Source organism: Ornithorhynchus anatinus, unplaced genomic scaffold (assembly GCF_004115215.2).
Source record: "Ornithorhynchus anatinus isolate Pmale09 unplaced genomic scaffold, mOrnAna1.pri.v4 scaffold_82_arrow_ctg1, whole genome shotgun sequence".
Taxonomy (NCBI): domain Eukaryota; kingdom Metazoa; phylum Chordata; class Mammalia; order Monotremata; family Ornithorhynchidae; genus Ornithorhynchus; species Ornithorhynchus anatinus.
Window position 1 is genome coordinate 860,217 of NW_024396937.1, and position 17,950 is coordinate 878,166.

Sequence of the window (17,950 nt, forward strand, 5' to 3'; positions counted from 1 at the left end):
TGACGAGTGGCTGAGTGGGGATTCGAACCCATGACCTCTGGCTCCCAAGCCCCCGCCTTTTCCACTGAGCCACGCTGCTTCTCCGGGGTATTTCTCAAACGCTGACGGCGCGCCCAAACCTGTAGATCCGAGGGAATGAGGTTGTCTCACGTGGGGCTCACGGTCGTTATCCCCATCTCCCAGATGAGGTCATTGAGGGCACAGAGAAGTCAAGCGGCTCGCCTGAGGTCACCCAGCAGACGAGTGGCGGAGCGGGGAGGAGAACCCACGTCCTCCGACTCCCGAGCCCGGCCGGGCTCTTGCCACTGAGCCACTGCAGCCAAGCCCGGAGAAACCCCGCAACCGCGCCGCGCCGCTCATCTTCGCCAACGGGCCCCGCGTAACCATACCGGCTAGAAAGTCGACCCCAGGTCCCCGAGCTTTAAGCATCCCCCGTTCACAAGATCTCATTTCTTCTCTTTCTGGGCTTTCCTCTGCTCATTCTCTATCGCTGTTAAATCAAGGCGGAATTTGATCTGACCTAGGAAGCTTTCGCGCTAAACTGTGGTTAATTCCCCAAGTCCGTGGTAGACCGGGAAGGAAAGACTAACTAACCCAACCCCACCGGCGCGCAGAAACGAGATACTACGCATAGAGAAACCCTGAAAGATATGATGATGATTAGGTGCGTGTGCGAACCTATACGCACATCGATTTGCAAGGTGTACGGTCCTAAATAGCTGTCAAAATATTCTCCTTTAAATGGTAGAAAATCTGCTTCCCCCAGAGCCGAATTCCCTATTTCCCATCAGTGACCCGATGACTCGTAGGATCTGATTGATCGACGCGTGGTCTCTTCCAAAATCGCGACTACAGCGTTCCAGGAGGTTTTCCAGAAACCGGAAGACACCGAGGCTCCGGATAACTCCTCGACTAAAGTTAAACCATGTTTTCATGAGAATCGGACTGAGATGTCTTTGCAACGGACAGTTTATTCTCAAGTTGGAGAAAAAGGAAAGTGTTTATCCCCCAACAAGTTATTTTGGTTAATTAACTTTCACTGCTGTCTTTCATCTGTTATATAGCGAGGGTCCGAAGCAGTCCTACGGAGGATTCTGTCCCATAGAGGGGTTGTTGGAGCTATGGTGATAAGGGCAGATGGTAAATATATTTCAACTATATTTCAAGATCTAAAGTGTAACTTCGTAGGCGTATATTATACCAGGCCTGAAGAAAAAAAGAAAAAAGCCTTGTAAAATACTTTGATATCAAGGAACCATTCTCTATATTTTGAGTTTAACACGTTATTTGTATTACGCAAAAAAAAAAAGATAATAATAATGATGGTATTAGTTAAGCGCATACTCTCTGCCAAGCACTGTTCTAAGCGCTGGGGCCGGGGTAGGGGGGAATACTAGGTGATCAGGTTGTCCCACGTGGGGCTCACAGGCTTCATCCCCATTTTACAGATGAGGGAACTGAGGCATAGAGAAGTGAAGTGACTTGCCCAAAGTCACACGGCTGATGGGCGGTGGAGGCAGGATTAGAACCCATGACCTCTGACTCCCAAGCCCTTGGTTCTTCTGAAAAACCTAAATACCATTCCAACCCCCAGTCTTTATTGTTTGGTAACTATTTAAAAGGGGGAAATGTTTGAGTTCTTGAGTTCTAAGATAGTTCTTACGGCTGTTGGTTTCACTCCTGAATTCGAAGAGCGTACCGCTGGGAATTTCTTTCTCCCTTCTCTCTTTCTTCCTCCCTTCTCTCTTTCTCCTCCCTTCTCTCTTTCTTCCTCCCTTCTCTCTTTCTATTGCCCATGCCGCACGCTCCACTCCTCTGCTGCCCACCTACTCACCATCCTCCGTTCTCGCCTATCCCGCTGACGACCCCTGGGCCAGGTCCTCCCGCGGTCCTGGAATGCCCTCCCTCCTCACCTCCGCCAAACTAATTCTCTTCCCCTCTTCAAACCCTACTTAAAACTCACCTCCTCCAAGAGGCCTTCCCAGACTGAGCTCCCTTTTTCCCTCTGCTCCCTCTATCCCCCCCTTCACCTCTCTGCAGCTAAACCCTCTTCTCCCCCCTTTCCCTCTGCTCCTCCCCCTCTCCCGTCCCATCCCCTCAGCACTGCACTCATCCGTTCAATTGTACATATTTTCATTACTCTATTTATTTTGTTAATGAGATGTACATCACCCTGATTCTATTTATTTGCTATTGTTTTCATGAGATTTTCTTCCCCTTGATTCTATTTATTGCCATTGTTCTTGTCTGTCTGTCTCCCCCGATTAGACTGTAAGCCCGTCAAAGGGCAGGGACTGTCTCTATCTGTTACTGATTTGTACATTCCAAGTGCTTAGTACAGTGCTCTGCACATAGTAAGTGCGCAATAAATATTATTGAATGAATGAATTAATTAATGAATTTCTGAACAGGTCTGTGAATTTCTCAGTCTAGGAAAAACATTTATATGGCCTACATTTATATAGCCTACTAGTTTAGAAGGGGTGAGGCTTAGTGGATAGAGCAGGGGCCGGAAGGACCTGGCTTCTAATCGCGGCTCCACCGCTTGTCTGCCGTGTGTGATCCTGGGCAAGTCAATTCACTTCTCTGTGCCAACGGGACCTCATCTGTAGAATGGGGATTGAAATTGTGAGGCCCCGATTAACTTTTATTTACCCCAGTGTTCAGTGCTTGGCTCATCGTAAGGGCTTAACAAGGACCATAATGAGTTTCAGAAACAGATAATGGACCGAGAGATAATAATTGAATCCATCCTGAATTCTGATGCTAGTGTGGAAAGTTGCAAACATACAACATCACCTATGTACTCGAGTCCTCTCCCACCCCATCGCCCCCATGGCAGTTGTGTCTTTAATCGCGGTTGCTTCCCCTTACCTGCTAATTGATTTCAGTTTCAGGGCCTCCCATTACACTGTAAACTCCTTGAGGGCGGGGCTTGTGTCAGTACCCATTAACGGATGAGGAGAGTGAGGGGCAGGGAAATCGAGTGACTTGTCCGAGGTCACCCAGCAGACTGGTGGCGGAACCAGGATTAGAACCAGGTCCTTCTGACTCCCAGGGCTGCGCTCTCTCCAGACTCACCTGTTCCGCTTCTGGAGCCCCCTTTGCCCTACTTTCCCATCCTTCCCTGCTGTATCCTCAGAGGAGATCTCCTCCCTCCTCGCAAGTGCCACCCCCTCCACCTGTGCTTCGGACCCCATTTCCGCTCACCTTATAAAAACCATCGCCCCTTCCCTCCTCCCCTCCTTAACTTCTATCTTGAACTACTCACTCTCCAATGGCTTCTTCCCCTTTGCCTTCAAACATGCCCATGTCTCCCCCAACCTTAACAAAACCCTCTCTCGACCCCACTACCCCATCCAGTTATCGCCCTATCTCCCTCCTACCTTTCCTTGCCAAACTCCTAGAATGAGTCGTCTACACTCGCTGCCTTGAATTCCTCAACTCCAACTCTCTCCGGGACACCCTCCAATCTGGCTTCCATCCCCTCCACTCTACCGAGACTGCTCTCTCAGAGGTCACCCATGACCTCCTTCTTGCCAAATCCAATGGCTCCTACTCTATCCTAATCCTCCTCGACCTCTCAGCTGCCTATGACACTGTCGACCATCCCCTTCTCCTCCACACCTTATTTCACCTTTGCTTCACGGACTCTGTCCTCTCCCGGTTCTCCTCTTATCTTTCTGCCCGCTCATTCTCGGTCTCCTTCGCGGACTCCTCCTCCCGCTCCCATCCACTAACTGTAGGGGTTCCTCAAGGGTCAGTTCTTGTCCCTCTTTTATTCTCCATCTATACTCACTCCCTTGGTGAACTCATTCGTTCCCACGACTTCGACTATCATCTCTATGCAGATAACACCCAAATCGACATCTCCTCCCCTGTTCTCTCCCCCTCCCTTCAGCCTCGTATCTCCTTCTGTCTCCAGGACGTCTCCACCTGGATATCTGCCCGGCACCTAAAACTCAACATGTCCAAAATTGAGCTTCTTATCTTCCCTCCCAAGCCCTGTCCTCTTCCTGACTTCCCCGTCATTGTGGACAGTACGACCATCCTTCCCGTCTCTCAAGCCGGCAACCTTGGTGTCATCCTTGAGTCAGGTCTCTCATTCACCCCACACATCCAATCCGTCACCAACACCTGCCAGTCTCACCTTTACAATATCGCCAAGATCCGCCCTTTCCTCTCCATCCAAACAGCTATCGGGCTGGTACAAGCTCTCATAATATCCCGGCTGGATTATTGTGTCAGCCTTCTCTCTGATCTCCCTTCCTCCTGTCTCTTCCCACTCCAGTCTATTCTTCAATCCGCTGTCCGGATGATCTTCCTGCAGAAACGCTCTGGGCATGTGTGCCAACGTGGACCTGGGCACCTGCTACCCAAAGGTCAAAATGCCATCAGTGACGTAACCTCTCTGGCCAGAGGAGGCAGGACGGGAAGATAGGTGTCCCTCACCTCCGTGCCCACCCAATAGGGTATGGAAGGGAAGGGAGCGGAAGGGGGCGGAGATTGAACAGGAAGGAAGTGGGGACCACCCAAACCAAAGGTAATAAATACCTGTTGCCTCTGGTGCTCGGGTCTCTCTCTGGGATGATCACAGTGGTAGCAACGGCCACCCACGTGTCTCTCCCTGTCCCGAGCACCAGACGCCATTCTGCCACCAGGAACAACACACAGAGACGGGTCGCGGGACGGGTGAGTGTAACACATAACTGGGTTAAATACATAAGTGGGTAATGTATGAGTGTAACGCATATGTGAGCTTAGTGTATAAGCGGGCAATGTATAAGTGAGTATCATGCACATGTGAGTTTAGTGCGTAAGTGGGTAGCGTACAAGCGAGTGTAACGCGCAAGTGAGTTTAACGAGTGTGTAGCGCATAAGTAAGTCTAAGGCCTAAATGGGGTCGGCGCATAAGTAGATTGAACGCTTAAGTGGATTCCTCCCAAGTGGGTGCGCACATGGTGGGAACTAGCCGCCTCACCACGTTGTGAGTAAACCATTAACGAGCTCTTCCTGGGCGGGCCCTGGTGTCCGCCCACACTCGAGTAACATACTAGTGTAATCCTCCCATCAGGGAAGCTTTAACACCAAATTCCTCCCAAAGGGGAAGCTTTAACACCACATTTCCCCCAAAAGGGAAGGCCGACTGTCGCGTCTAAATAATTAATTAATTCAATCCACCCCGCGGAATAAATTCTATACAAAACTCAGGTTTTCCATCTCCAGCCTCTCTCTCTCTCTCTCCCGCGCCGATTCCGAAGGAACCTGTCCCCGGCGACAGGTGACAGCATGTCACTGCCCTCCTTAAAAACTTCCAGTGGTTGCCTATCAACCTCTGCACGAAACAAAAACTCCTCACTCTGGCCTTCAAGGCTCTCCATCACCTTGCCCTCTCCTGCCTCACCTCCCTTCTCTCTTTCTATTGCCCACCCTGCATGCTGCGCTCCTCTGCCGCTCACCTCCTCACTGTCTCCCGTTCATGCCTATCCCGCCGTCGACCTCTGGCCCATGTCCTACCACTCTCCTGGAATGCCCTCCCTCCTCACCTCCGCCAAACTAACTCTCTTTCCCTCTTCAAAGTCCTTATGAGAGCTCACCTCCCCCGAGACGCCTTCCGAGACTGGGCTACCCCTTTTCCCTCTGCTCCCTCTGCTCCCTCTCTGCTCCCCTCCGCTCCCCCCCCTTGCCCCCTTCACCTCCCCTCAGCTAAGCCCCCTTTCCCTCTGCTCCTCCCCCTCTCCCTTCCCCTCCCCTCAGGACTGTGCTCATTTGTATATATTTTTATTACCCTATTTATTTTGTTAATGAGGTGTACAGCTCCTTGATTCTATTTATCGTGATTATGTTGTCTTATTTTTGCCCATCTGTCTCCCCCGATTAAACTGTGAGCCTGTCATTGGGCAGGGATTATCTCTATCTGTTGCCAAATTGTACATTCCAAGCGCTTAGTACAGTGCTCTGCACATAGTAGGCTCTCAGTAAATACTATTGAATGAATGAATACATCGCAAAATGAGGGTAATCATCACCCTGTTCCTTCAAGCATCCTGTGGCTACTGTTGGAGAACTGAGCTAGGTGGACCAACAACATCTAGTGGACCAGTGGACCATAATGACATTTCTTAAGGTCCTCCGATTTTACACAGGAGAAATTGAGTTGGTAATCAACTTTCTTTCTGACAGTTCTACATGTTCTGGCTTCATTATTTATCAGTCAACCACTGGCATTTCTTGAGGGCCTAGCGTGTGCAGAGCAGTGTACCGAGTACTTGGGAGAGGCCAATACGGTAGGAAGACCCAATCCCTGCCATCCAGGAGCTCTTCTCCTGCACTTCTGTACATATGTGGCTTAGCTCTGGGAGGCCCAGGAAAGAGAGTGTGTCTTTTCCATCTCGTCCCATCATTCGTTCACCCATTCAGTCGTATTTACTGAGTGCTTACTGTGTGCAGAGCACTGTACTAAACGCTTGGAAAGTACAGTTCGGCCACAGATAGTGACAATCCCTACCCAACAACGGGCTCCCAGTCTAGAAGGGGGGAGACAGCAACAAAACCAAACCAAACAAGTAGACAGGCATCAGGAGCATCGATATAAATGAGTAGAATTATAGAGATATACGCATTGTTAATAAAATAAATAGAATAATAAATATGTACATATATACACAAGCGCTGTGGGACGGGGAGGGGGGTAGAGCAGAGGGAGGGAGTCGGGGTGATGGGGAGGGGAGGAGGAGCAAAGGAAAAGAGGGGCTCAGTCTGGGAGAGGAGGAGGTAAGCCTTCTGTAGGGCTCTGAATGGGGGAAGTGTGCTAGTTTGGCGGACGTGAGGAGGGAGGGCATTCCAGGCCAGAAGTGGGACGTGGGTCAGGGGCCGACGGCGGGACGGGTGAGAACGAGGCACCGTGAGGCGATTGGCGGCAGAGGAGCGGAGTGTGCGGGCTGGGCTGGAGAAGGAGAGAAGGGAGGTGAGGTAGGCGGGGGCAAGGTGATGGAAAGCTTTGAAGCCAAGAGTGAGGATTTGTCCATCACCACTCCTGTAAGGACAAATTGAGTGCAGTTTTCACCCTGCCACCCTAAACTCAAGTCCCGTGTCAATCAGGAATTTTATATTGGGCTCTCAGTTGCCGAAGAGGCCGTAGTGGCTTTTGGCAACACTCTTGTTGTCCAAGTGGCCATACTGAGGAAGACACTGTTCAACTCAGCGGAGCAGGGGACCAAAAAAAAAAAAGCGCTCCACCTACCTTTGGTTTATGTTCAGCACTTTTTCAGCCAGACACAAGGATAAAACATCACTATCGGTAGCTGGGTCTTCGATTATGAAGAATAGCTATCTCTGTGTGAATTCATATGACCAAAATAACTACATTTAGTGCCAATTAACACAGCCCATTTACGCCATTTTGAACAGATACCTCCAAGTGGCTTCTCGGTGACTTCATCGATTTCTATGTATTTTCTGTAATATGTAGTATGGTGCATTAGAGTTATTAAGAATAAGAACTTAATAAATGTTTGTGCTGATGATTGCTAACAGCCTGATGAGAATAATAATGGTATTTCTTAAGCACTTGCTATGGGCCAAGCCCTGTGCTTAGTATGTGCCAGGCACTGTACTAAGCGCTGAGATGGTGACCAGCAAATCGGGTTGGACACAGCCCCTGTCCCACGTGGGGCTCACAGTCTCAATCCCCTTTTTACAGATGAGGTAACTGAGGCCCAGTGAAGTGACTTGCCCAAGGTCACACAGCAGACAAGTGGCGGAGTCAGAATTAGTACCCAGGACCTTCTGACTCCCAGGCCCGTGCTCTATCCACTACTCCATGCTCCTTCTCTAGTAAATAAACTCTAAGATGATATAATCTAGATTTATCTTTCTAAAGATTTTCTAATAAATCCTCATATGAAATTTCAATTTTGTGAGAGAAGCTGCTAATGAATAGAGAATATTCTTTTAGGGGTTTTCATTTGAATGTGCTCTTTAGCATGCAAAGATGATCTGTTCAATTAACAGTATGTTTTGTATTCACTCTTATTTTTATAGGCATTCCACTTAAAACGAGCCTAAATTACACTACAACAGTTCAATATGGAAGGCATCTTCATCACCTTATAGAACTAGCAGGATACGCTGTGAAAGAATTTAATCCTCAAGATGCCCTAACTCTTCTGAGGATTAGAACAGAGAAATATGAAATCTTGGTGATCCCAGGTAATTTAATATTTCAAGCGACTTTTTGTAACTTTCAAAACAACTCACATCCTTATACATTTGCCATGAAGTGCTGTTTCGAACTATATCAGACAGCTATTCGGACCTAAGTCAATCACAGCCAAAAATCTTAAGTGAGACATCTACCTTGGCTTTCGATTCTGATGGCTGGATGAAGTGGATGCAACAACGCTTACTTAAGACCTCTACAGTCCTTACAGTCCTCTAGACTGTAAATGCTTGTTTCGGGCAGGGAACACGTATTGTACTCTCCCAAGGGCTTAGTACAGAGCTCTGAACACAGAAAGCACTCAATGAATACCACTGATTGATTGGTAAAATGGCACTCCGGCCCAGATCATCTCCCTGAAACCTCGCTTGGCACATATCATCTTTCTCCTCCAAACCAGTGGGGCGCAGTGGAATCAGCACGGACCCAAGAGTCCGGTGACCCGGGTTCTAGTTCCGGTTCTGCCATTTGTCTGTCGCGTGACCTTGGGTAAATCACACTCACCTTCTCTGGGCCTCAATTTTCCCGTACATTCCCTGCTTGAAGTATTTGTTCCACCCAAGCCGACCTCCAACCTGTGCTCTCAGCTCAGCTCACTCATACCGTCCCTGAAACTGAGAGCTCCCTTCTCTCCCTGACCCCTGCCCTGAACTCCACCAGACCTTAATCCTCCTCACCTCTGAAGGCCTCTTAAAATCCCACCTTTTACAGCAATACTTACCCAGGTAATTATCCCTATCCTGAATGTAGCAACCCATCATCTGCGTCTAGGGTTCTGTGTTTATTTTTAGTCAACTGCCTTTACGATGTAGGTATTATCCATTGAAAATGCAATTCGTGTACGACTAATATTCTTATAGAACATTCACTTGATTTATTTTGATTCCCCTGTCAGTCTCCTCCCCTAGAGTGCAAGCTTCTTGTGAGCAGGGAAGGTGGAAGAGAAGGAAGAGGAGACTGTATAGCTGTGAGAAAGGGAAGGAAGAACTTTGCAAAGTTCATGCCCAGTGGTTTCTATTTTACCCTGAAAGAAGTTGGTGAGATCAGCAGGACTTTGGGAGAGAGGCAGTGGGAGCACTGGAGGCTTCAAGAAGGAGTTGAAGTTGGCAATAGTTGGTGAGGCTGCAGGCGTGGGGGTCAGTGAGCAAGGAATGAAATAGTTGCTGAGCAGACGAGTGAGATGAAATAGAGCAGGTCAGAGTGAATTCCATAGGGCATAAGTTAACCTGGTGTCTGAATTTTCACCAGCTGGGATCAGCTGCCCAAGCCCAGAAACGGGGAAAGTGGACAGTGGAGGTGATCCAGGGCAGGGGGTTGCTGGTGCAAGAGTGACAGAGGGACAAGGGGGTCAGGAAGCTTTTTGGTGTTGAGGGAGTTGTTGAGGAGGTGGATGAGAGGAATATGACAGCTTGGGACAGGATGAGTGGGTCCAGAGTGCAGATGTCATGGATTTCTGGGGGCAGGGGGGCTCAGGATGACAAGTTAGAAGACTGTGGTTGGGTAAGAGTTGGTCAGAGTTGGTAAGGTTAGAGATGGGGCATTGTCTAGAGATGCTATTGAACCTGTATCTGGCTGAGAGGTGGAGTTAGGTAAGCAATCAGCAAAGTTGAGTAGGGTGAGGAAGTGGGTGGCCAGGGGATTCAGAGCAAACTCCACACGGTGGTTGAAGTTCCCAAACACAGTGCAGGAGAAAGGAATGAGATTAGGAAGGAGGTAAAGGTGACAAAATCGGTCTAGAAGGCAGAGGTGGGGCCAGGAGGGAGATAAAGAACAGCTCGCACCACGGAAGGCAGGAGATGCGTACTTCCCCCGCACTGTGGAAGGCAGACGGTGCATACACACTTCGGGAGTCGATTTTTGAAGTAGAAAAAGAAAGTTCGGGTCACACTCCGCCCCCCCCAGCACCATGAGCAATCCAGCAGGCCGTAAGCAATCCAGGGCTCTGCAGTTGCATCAGGCTGTGTTAAGTAATGAGGTTGATCGTATCTGCAAGCAGAAAGTAAATTTATTCCTTTTGAGAGTTTCTTCAAATTGTATTCTGGTTCAAAAAATGCCATCTCTGGAGGTTATCGGTCAATAGCAAAATCTATATTTGTGTCTTTGTGCTGTCTTTATCAATCAGTCAGTGGTATCTATTGAGTGCTTACGGTGTGCAGTGCACTCTTCTAAGCCCTTGGGAGAATAGTGTGCAACAGAGTTGGTAGATCCTGTCCCTGCCCACAGCGAGCTTACCGTCTAGAAGAGGAGACAAACATGAATATACATAAATAAATTATGGCTATGAACATAAGGGCCGAGGGGCTGAGAGTGGGGTAAATACCAAGAGCTCCAAGGGTTCAGATACAAGTGCGTAGATGATGGCAGAAGGGAGAGGGAGTCAGGGAAAAGGGGGCTTAGTCGGGGAAGGCCTCTTGAAGGAGATGCGATTTTAATAAGGCTTCGAAGGTGGGGAGAGTGGAGGTGTGACACATATGGAAGGGGAAGGAGTTCCAGGCCAGAGGAGGTCATGGGAAAGGGGTTGGCGACGAGACTGTTGAGGTCAAGGCACAGTGGGCAAGCGGGCACTGGAGGAGCAAAGCGTGCGGGCTGGGCTGTAGTAGATCAGTGAGAGTAGTAGATCAGTAGTAGATCAGGTAGGAGGGGGTGAATTGATTAAGTGCTTTCAGTGATGGTAAGGAGTTTCTGTTTGATGCAGAGGTGGATGGACAACCACTGGAAGTTCATGAGGAGTGGGGAAAGATGGACTGAATAGGTTTTTTTAAGAAAAATGATCTGGGCAGCAGAGTGAAGTGTGGACTGTAGTGAGAGAGACAGGAGGCAGGGAGGTGAGTAAGGAGGCAGATGCAGGGTAGGATAAGTGCTTTAAGCGATGTGTTAGCAGTTTGGATGGTTAGGAAAGGGCAGGTTTTACTAGTGTTGTGAAGGTAGAACTGACAGGATTTGGTGACAAATTGAACATGTGGGTCAAATGAAAGAGATGAATCAAGGAACTTGCCACGGTTATGGGCTTGTGAGATAGGGAGGATTGTAGGTGATGGGAAAGATGCGGGGGTGGGCAGGATTTGGGGGGGGAAGGTGAAGGATTTCGTTTTAGACATGTTCAATTTGAGTCATCGGTGGAACGAGCAGGTATCGAGATGTCTTGAAGGCCAGAGAAAATGCAAGCCTGCAAAGAAGGAGAGAGATCAGGGCCGGAGAGGTAGAGTTGGGTATCATCTGCATAGGAGTGGTAGTTGAAGCCATGGGAGCAAATGAGTCCTCCAAGGGAGTGTGTGTAGATGAAGAATAGAAGGGGACCCAGAACTGAACCTTGAGGGCCCCCAACTGTCAGAGGCAGAGGAGCGTCCTGCATAAGAGACCGAGAAGGAACCGTCAGAGAGATAGGAGCAGAACCAGAAGAGGACAGTGTCAGTGAAGCCAAAGTTAGCTAACATTTCCTGGGGAAGGGGGTTGTCCGCAGTGTTGAAGGCAGCCGAGGTTAGGGAGGATTTAGATGGAGTAGAGGCCGTCAGATTTGGCAAGAAGAAGGTCACTGATGATGTTAGAGAGGGCAGTTTCCATGGAGTGAAGGGGATGGAAACCAGAGAAGCAGCGTGGCCTAGTGGAAAGAGAACGGACATGGGAGCAAGAGGGCTTGGGTTCTAATCCCCGCTCTGCCACGTTTTCATGGTATTTGTTGAGTACTTATTATGTGTCAAGCAATGTTCTAAGCACTGGGGTAGGTACAAGTTAGGTGGGACACAGTGCCTGTCCTCATGGGGCTCACAAGCTAAGGAGTGCTCAGAGCCTTGGCCCAGTCACTTAACTTCTATGTGCCTCAGTTTCTTCAACTATAAGTAGCAGTCTCCCTCCTATTTAGACTGTGAGCCTCATATGGGACAGGGACTGTATCTGGCCTGGTTAACTGTATCTACCCCAGTGCTTAGAACAGTGCATGACACATAGTAAGTGCTTAACAAGTACCTAAAAAAAAACTAGAACAGAGGGAATGACGGAAGAGAATCGGTGGAGAGAAAGTGGAGACAGGAGGTGGGGACAATTCTCTCCAGGACCTTGAAGAGTTATGGTAGGAGGGAGATGGGGTGATAACTGGAAGGAGTTGTGGGGTCAATGGAGGGTTGGTCATTTCAATCTTTCCTCATGTCCTCATCCCCCACCCCACTGCCCCTCTTTTAGATTGTGAGCCCCCTGAGGTCCAGGGATCCTAATGAATCCCCTATTGAACACTTCCCCAGGGCTTAGTACAATACTTTTCCAACTGGAGGCACTCCAAAAGTACCCTTAAATGAATGAAGATCAACCCAGTAGAATTAGAAGGTGCAGTCTTAAATTACTTTTCCCCAAGAGCCAGTAGATATTTGGAAAAAATAAAGAACCAATGCATAGGGCGTGAGTGTTAAGTACTTTAACACTGGTCTTTCATTCATACATTCAATCATATTTATTGAGTGCTTACTGTGAGCGGAGCACTGTACTAAGCGCTTGGAAAGTACAATTCAGCAACAAATAGAGACAATCCCTGCCCAAGACAGGCTCACAGTCTAGAAGGGGGGAGCAGATACCAAAACAAGTAAACAGGCCTCAATAGCATCAGTGTCAAAAAATAGAATTATAGATATAAACACATTAATAAAATAAGTAGAATTATAAATATGTACATATATGCACACAAGTGCTGTGGGGTGGGGAGGGGGTTAGAGCAAAGGAAGGGAGTGGGGGTGATGGGGAGGGGAGGGGGAGCAATGGAAAAGGGGGACTTAGTCCAGAAAGGCCTCCTGGAGGAGGTGAGCCTTTAGTAGGGCTTTGAAGAGGGGAAGTGTGCTAATTTGATGAATTTGAGGAGGGAGGGCATTCCAGGCCAGAGGTAGGACCCGGACCAGGGATCGACGGTGGGACAGACGAGAACGAGGCACAGGGAGAAGGTTACTGGCAGAGGAGCGGAATGTGCAAGCTGGGCTATGGAAGGCGAGGCGGGAGGTGAGGTAGGAGAGGGCAAGGTGTTGGAGAGCTTTAAAGCCAATAGTGAGGAGTTTTTGCTTGCTACAAAGGTGAATAGGCAACCACTGGAGATTCTGGAGGAGAAGAGGTGACATTCACTAGAAGGTTTTATAAAAAAGATAAATCCGGGCAGGAGAGTGAAGTATAGGCTGAAGTGTGGAGAGACAGGAGTTTGGGAGATCAGAAAGGAGGCTGATGCAATAATCCAGTCGGGATATTACGAGAGTTGAAGCAACGAAGCTCAAGTTTGGATGGAAGAGGATAAGGGCAGATTGGCGATGTTGTTGAAGGTAGGAGAACAAGCCAGGTTTTGGTGTGGATTGGCTATGTGGGGTGAATGAGAGAGCGGAGTCAGGATGACACCAAGGTTGTGGGCTTGTTGACGGGAAGGATGGTAGTGCCATCCACAGTGACGGGAAAGTCAGGGAGGGACAGGGTTTGGGAGGGATGATAAGGAGCTCAGCCTTTCACATGTTGTTCAGGGGCAGGCGGATATCCAGGTGGAGATGTCCTGAAGGCAGGAGGACATGCGAGCCTGGAGGAGGGAGATAGAACAGGGGAGGAGAATGTAGATTTGGGTATCGCCACGTAGATGTATGTCCTGAATTTATATTCTTTATGCTTAGTGTAACCTTTCGTCACACAGGTGCATTTTGCTCTCTTTTTATGGATTAGATTCCGTGTTTCAAAAACTGATAAAATCAATCTCAATCGATCTTAAAATTCCATTTTGTGTGTAAACAAAATGAAATTGGTTTCCCGAACATTCATCTTTAATTCTGCGTAATTAGAAAATACAGTTGGGAACTATTTTAACCATAAATTTATGTTTTTAAATAACACTGAATTAATAGGTGTGCTGTATTTTTCCATTGAAAGGAATAAGTAAAGTAAGATCATTGTGGGCAAGGAATGTGTCTGTTTTATGTTATGTTGTCCTCTTCCAAGCGCACTGAGTGCTGTGCTCTGCACACAGAAAGCGCTCAATAAATATGATTGATTGAATGAAAGAATGAAAGCCTGATCCTCTGCTTCAAACATGGGGCAAGTACAACTTTTCTGTGACCTTTCATTCTCTCTCAGTGGAACTGGATTCAATTGCTTTAATGCCATCGTTAAGGATGATATGATTAAAAGTCTGCAGTTTTAGCATTCAACAAATAATATTCTCCCTTTCTGGTGTGGGAAAACAAACTCACCCTCCTAAACTGCAGAGAAGTGCCCGTCGTCCTTCTGGAACCAGACATCTTGCCTAATATCCATACTGTACTTTTTCCCCGGGCTTTGCCCACAGTAGGCCCTTAATATGTGCTCTTACTATTACCATCTCTCTCCCTTCCTGGCTGCCCCCCGGCATTGCCTGATTGTGCTTACTTGTTCAACCTGACAGCCAAGCTCCTCTGAGCAGCATATTGTCTGGAGCCGGGGAGAACTCCAACTGACTCACAAAGAGAGCCTCCCCCACCGCCACTCTTTTCCTTTCCTGTCCCATCTCATGCTACTTTCTGGGGTTGCCCACTAAGAATAAATTTTACAGGCTGCAGCAGAATGGGTGAGTAGGGATCTCGGGGAGAGGGGAAGGAGGGAAACCTTTCCCTTTACTGTGTACATCCAGGGGGGCTGTAAGATTGATCTGCTTTCTCTGATCTTCTTAGATGGTGAGCTCTTTGGGGGCCAGAGAACCTATCTCTATATAGAGTACGGTACATAGTCGATGCTTAATAAATACTACTACTGCTGACCATTTATGGCAACTCATGCTCTTCCACACAGTGACTGGACTGAGAGAATCTGCCGGCATTGTTGGAGTATCAAAAGCAATGAAAATGAGGGTTTTTTTTTATTTTTCAGCTTAGATTTTTTTGAAGTTGAACAGATGTTTCTTTCATTTTTTACCACAGCTAAGGAATATCTTCTTGCCGTTCTTCAGGATCCATATGAATAGACCTTCTGCAGTATTAATCTTGCATTCATGAAACTATACTTTGAAAAAGGCTCAGGTTTTCATTGTGGGCCTTACTGTTACTGAATTTACCAGTATATTGAGCTTGTTTTTACTAAAACACTCTCTAGCACAGCTTCTTAGATTTTGTTTCTGGTTGTATTTTAGAACTGTGCTTTAGCAAGATATCATACACAGATCAAAATCTGATGTGAGTCCCCAAGCTTAATGACTAATGTAATAAAAATGAATCTGTGCAAGATGCTCCCCGAAGGTGTTTCTGCTTAACTCCTTCTGCGTGCTGAGAGACAAGGAGGCGAAAGAGACGACAGCACCTTCATCTGCAAATATGAAGTACAGCAACCAAACAAGAGGTCACCTTTTTGTGTGTCCAATGTGGCTGGGACTGTGGATCCCACATTGTCCTTTTCAGCCACACACACGCTCTCAGATGGACTTTAAGTAGTGTCTTCTTGGACTATGGAGGACAAGTCTACATGCCTATAGTACCCTACTAGGCAGAAGGATTCCCTAAGTGCCTCCTCAAGCTTCCACAAGGTTTTATAGTTGCCATACCACTGGGGCTACTGGGCAAAGATGTGTGCTGACTTGTTACAGTGACCTCTAGCCACCACAATTTGCTTCCGCTCTCCTCCCAACACTTCTGTGACTTTTACCATCCCCTCCTTCCCCTCCCATCCTTTCCCCTTCCCTCTCCCTTGTCCCATCCCTGCTGACAGCAATGGCTGTTGCTAAGAAACAGTCACACGGTACAGTGATGTCATCACTCTGCCTCTTCTATGGTGGCATTTGTCACGTGGAGGGACGGCACTAAATTATATGTCTTTTTGTGTACCAACTGCTTAGATGTTTCATTTGGTTTGACTCTTCTGCACAAAAGAGGTGCCTACCCCTATTCTGCCTGTTGAATATTTGGCCATGTGCCCATTTTTCTCCATTAGATTTTAAATGTCTCAAATGTAAGAACCGAGTCTCTTTTATATGCCCTCCAGGCGACTGGTACAGTACAACGCTCCGGACATCATGAACACTTCATCATTGGTATTTATTGAGCAGTTGCTGTATGTAGAACACTGTACTGGGCGCTTACTCGATCCGAGTAATGATTCTGGGTAATGAGCAGATTAGTCCCTTCTGGTGTGGGAGAAAGAACTCACCCTCCTGGACTTCGGTGGTGAGAACTGGTGACTCCTTCTAATCTAACACCAATAGTGTACCCTTGCCTTCGGTTGAAGAGGAGAAAGAATTACGCACTACCCAGAAGACAGCCACCTCAACAACTACTGGAATTAGAGAAACAGCGTGGCCTAGCGGATAGAGCTTGGGAGTCAGAAGGGCCCAGGCTCTAATGTAGGCTCTGCCGCTTGTCTACTGTGTGATCTCGGATGAGTCACTTAATTTTTCAGTGTCTCAATTCCCTCATCTGTACAATGAAGATTAAGGCTGTGAGTCCCATGTGGGACAGGGACTGTGTCCAACCTGATTAGCTTGTATCGACCCCAGGGCTTAGTATACAGTGCCTGCCACATCATAAGTGCTTAACAAATGCCCTATAAAAAAACTAACTCCCCTGCAAGTCTCAGATAGGTATCAAGGAAGTTGCTCAAGAGAAATGAGAGGACAGCCTGAGCTTCTGACCGAGGCCCCTTCAATGGGAAACACCGATCAATCAGCACTAAGATTTACTGGCTTAACTGCCCTGTGGGCCAGTGGAGGGAGCATAGATAATATCCGTCCTCCGGACTTAAAGTGTACTGGCCTAACAGTGCACGTTTATAGAAGTCTTTGCAAGTGAATATTCGTTATTCAAAATAAATAAACTCATTCAAAATGAAGCAACTATAGATACTTTAGCATCCTTTTGAATACAAGTAGTTGGGGCAATAAATAGGTTAAGGAAGGGAATGAGTGAGAGAGGGGAAAGAAGAGGTTTGGAGGGTGCAGAAGAGAAGGGTAGGGGAAGAGAGAGAGGAGAGGATCCATGAACTGGCACTAGCCCCTGCTCCTGCCTACAGCTCGCTGTTGCCAGAAGTGAAGCAGAGAGGCAAGAGTCTGTGGGAGGGCTTTGGTGTCGGCTCCTTCCCTTGCTCTTCCTCCTCTTCCTCCTCCTCCACTGCTGCTCAACTCCTCCAGGAACTGGCACGCCTGGGAGTCCATGGCAAGTGCTTGTGGCACCGAGCACGAGGCTTGAACTCACTCCCTACCCTGACACTTTGCTGCCGAGTGGGCACCCACCCTCGGTCACAGTTGCTGGGCATGGTGCCTTAGCACGGGATCTACTGATGGGCCCTGTGCACAGAAGGGGTAAGTTGTCTCCTCCTACTTGGTTTGGCTGATCTGCCTCGGGACCAGTGCTGCTTGCTGTGGCTGGGTAGGTGGCATGATGGGGGATGGATGGTGGTGTAGCGTTTACTTTGCTGTTTGGCGAAGCGTGGAGCCACCATCTTTAATAGTAGTAAATGTATTTACGGTGGTCTTATCAGGCTGAATGTTTTCACGATCCGGTACTATTTTCCGCTTGTGTCTCTTTCCTTTCGAGGCTCTTGCTCGAAAAGAGCCACTCCCTTCTTGAAGGCAGGGTGCCATGCAGGTCTGTCCTCAGCAGTTGGCTCCCAGTTTGCAGCTGGGGTACAGCATTGTCTGACGGTTTGTTTTACTGCATCCTCACAATGTCTTCTCTGACCTCCTCGCTTTTGGGTTTTCTAGTTCCATAGCCAAGGGAAGTATCTTGGAGGAGGTCTTGTGATCTGGCCAGGTTTGTTCTTTTG

General features: G+C 48.1%; 1 protein-coding gene and 1 long non-coding RNA gene across 3 annotated transcripts in view; one reads left to right on the forward strand and one right to left on the reverse strand.

The window, feature by feature from the left end:
* LOC114808988 overlaps window positions 1-17,950 on the reverse strand; it is a 122,297-nt gene that overhangs the window by 17,512 nt on the left and 86,835 nt on the right. The gene's annotated exons all lie outside the window — the stretch shown is intronic.
* LOC114808986 (dynein light chain roadblock-type 2-like) lies at window positions 325-15,434 on the forward strand. The gene is made up of 3 exons (XM_039911071.1): window positions 325-1,140; window positions 8,044-8,211; window positions 15,121-15,434. The coding sequence occupies exons 1-3, from the start codon at window positions 1,122-1,124 to the stop codon at window positions 15,162-15,164; spliced, it is 231 nt and encodes a 76-aa protein (XP_039767005.1). The 5' UTR covers window positions 325-1,121; the 3' UTR covers window positions 15,165-15,434.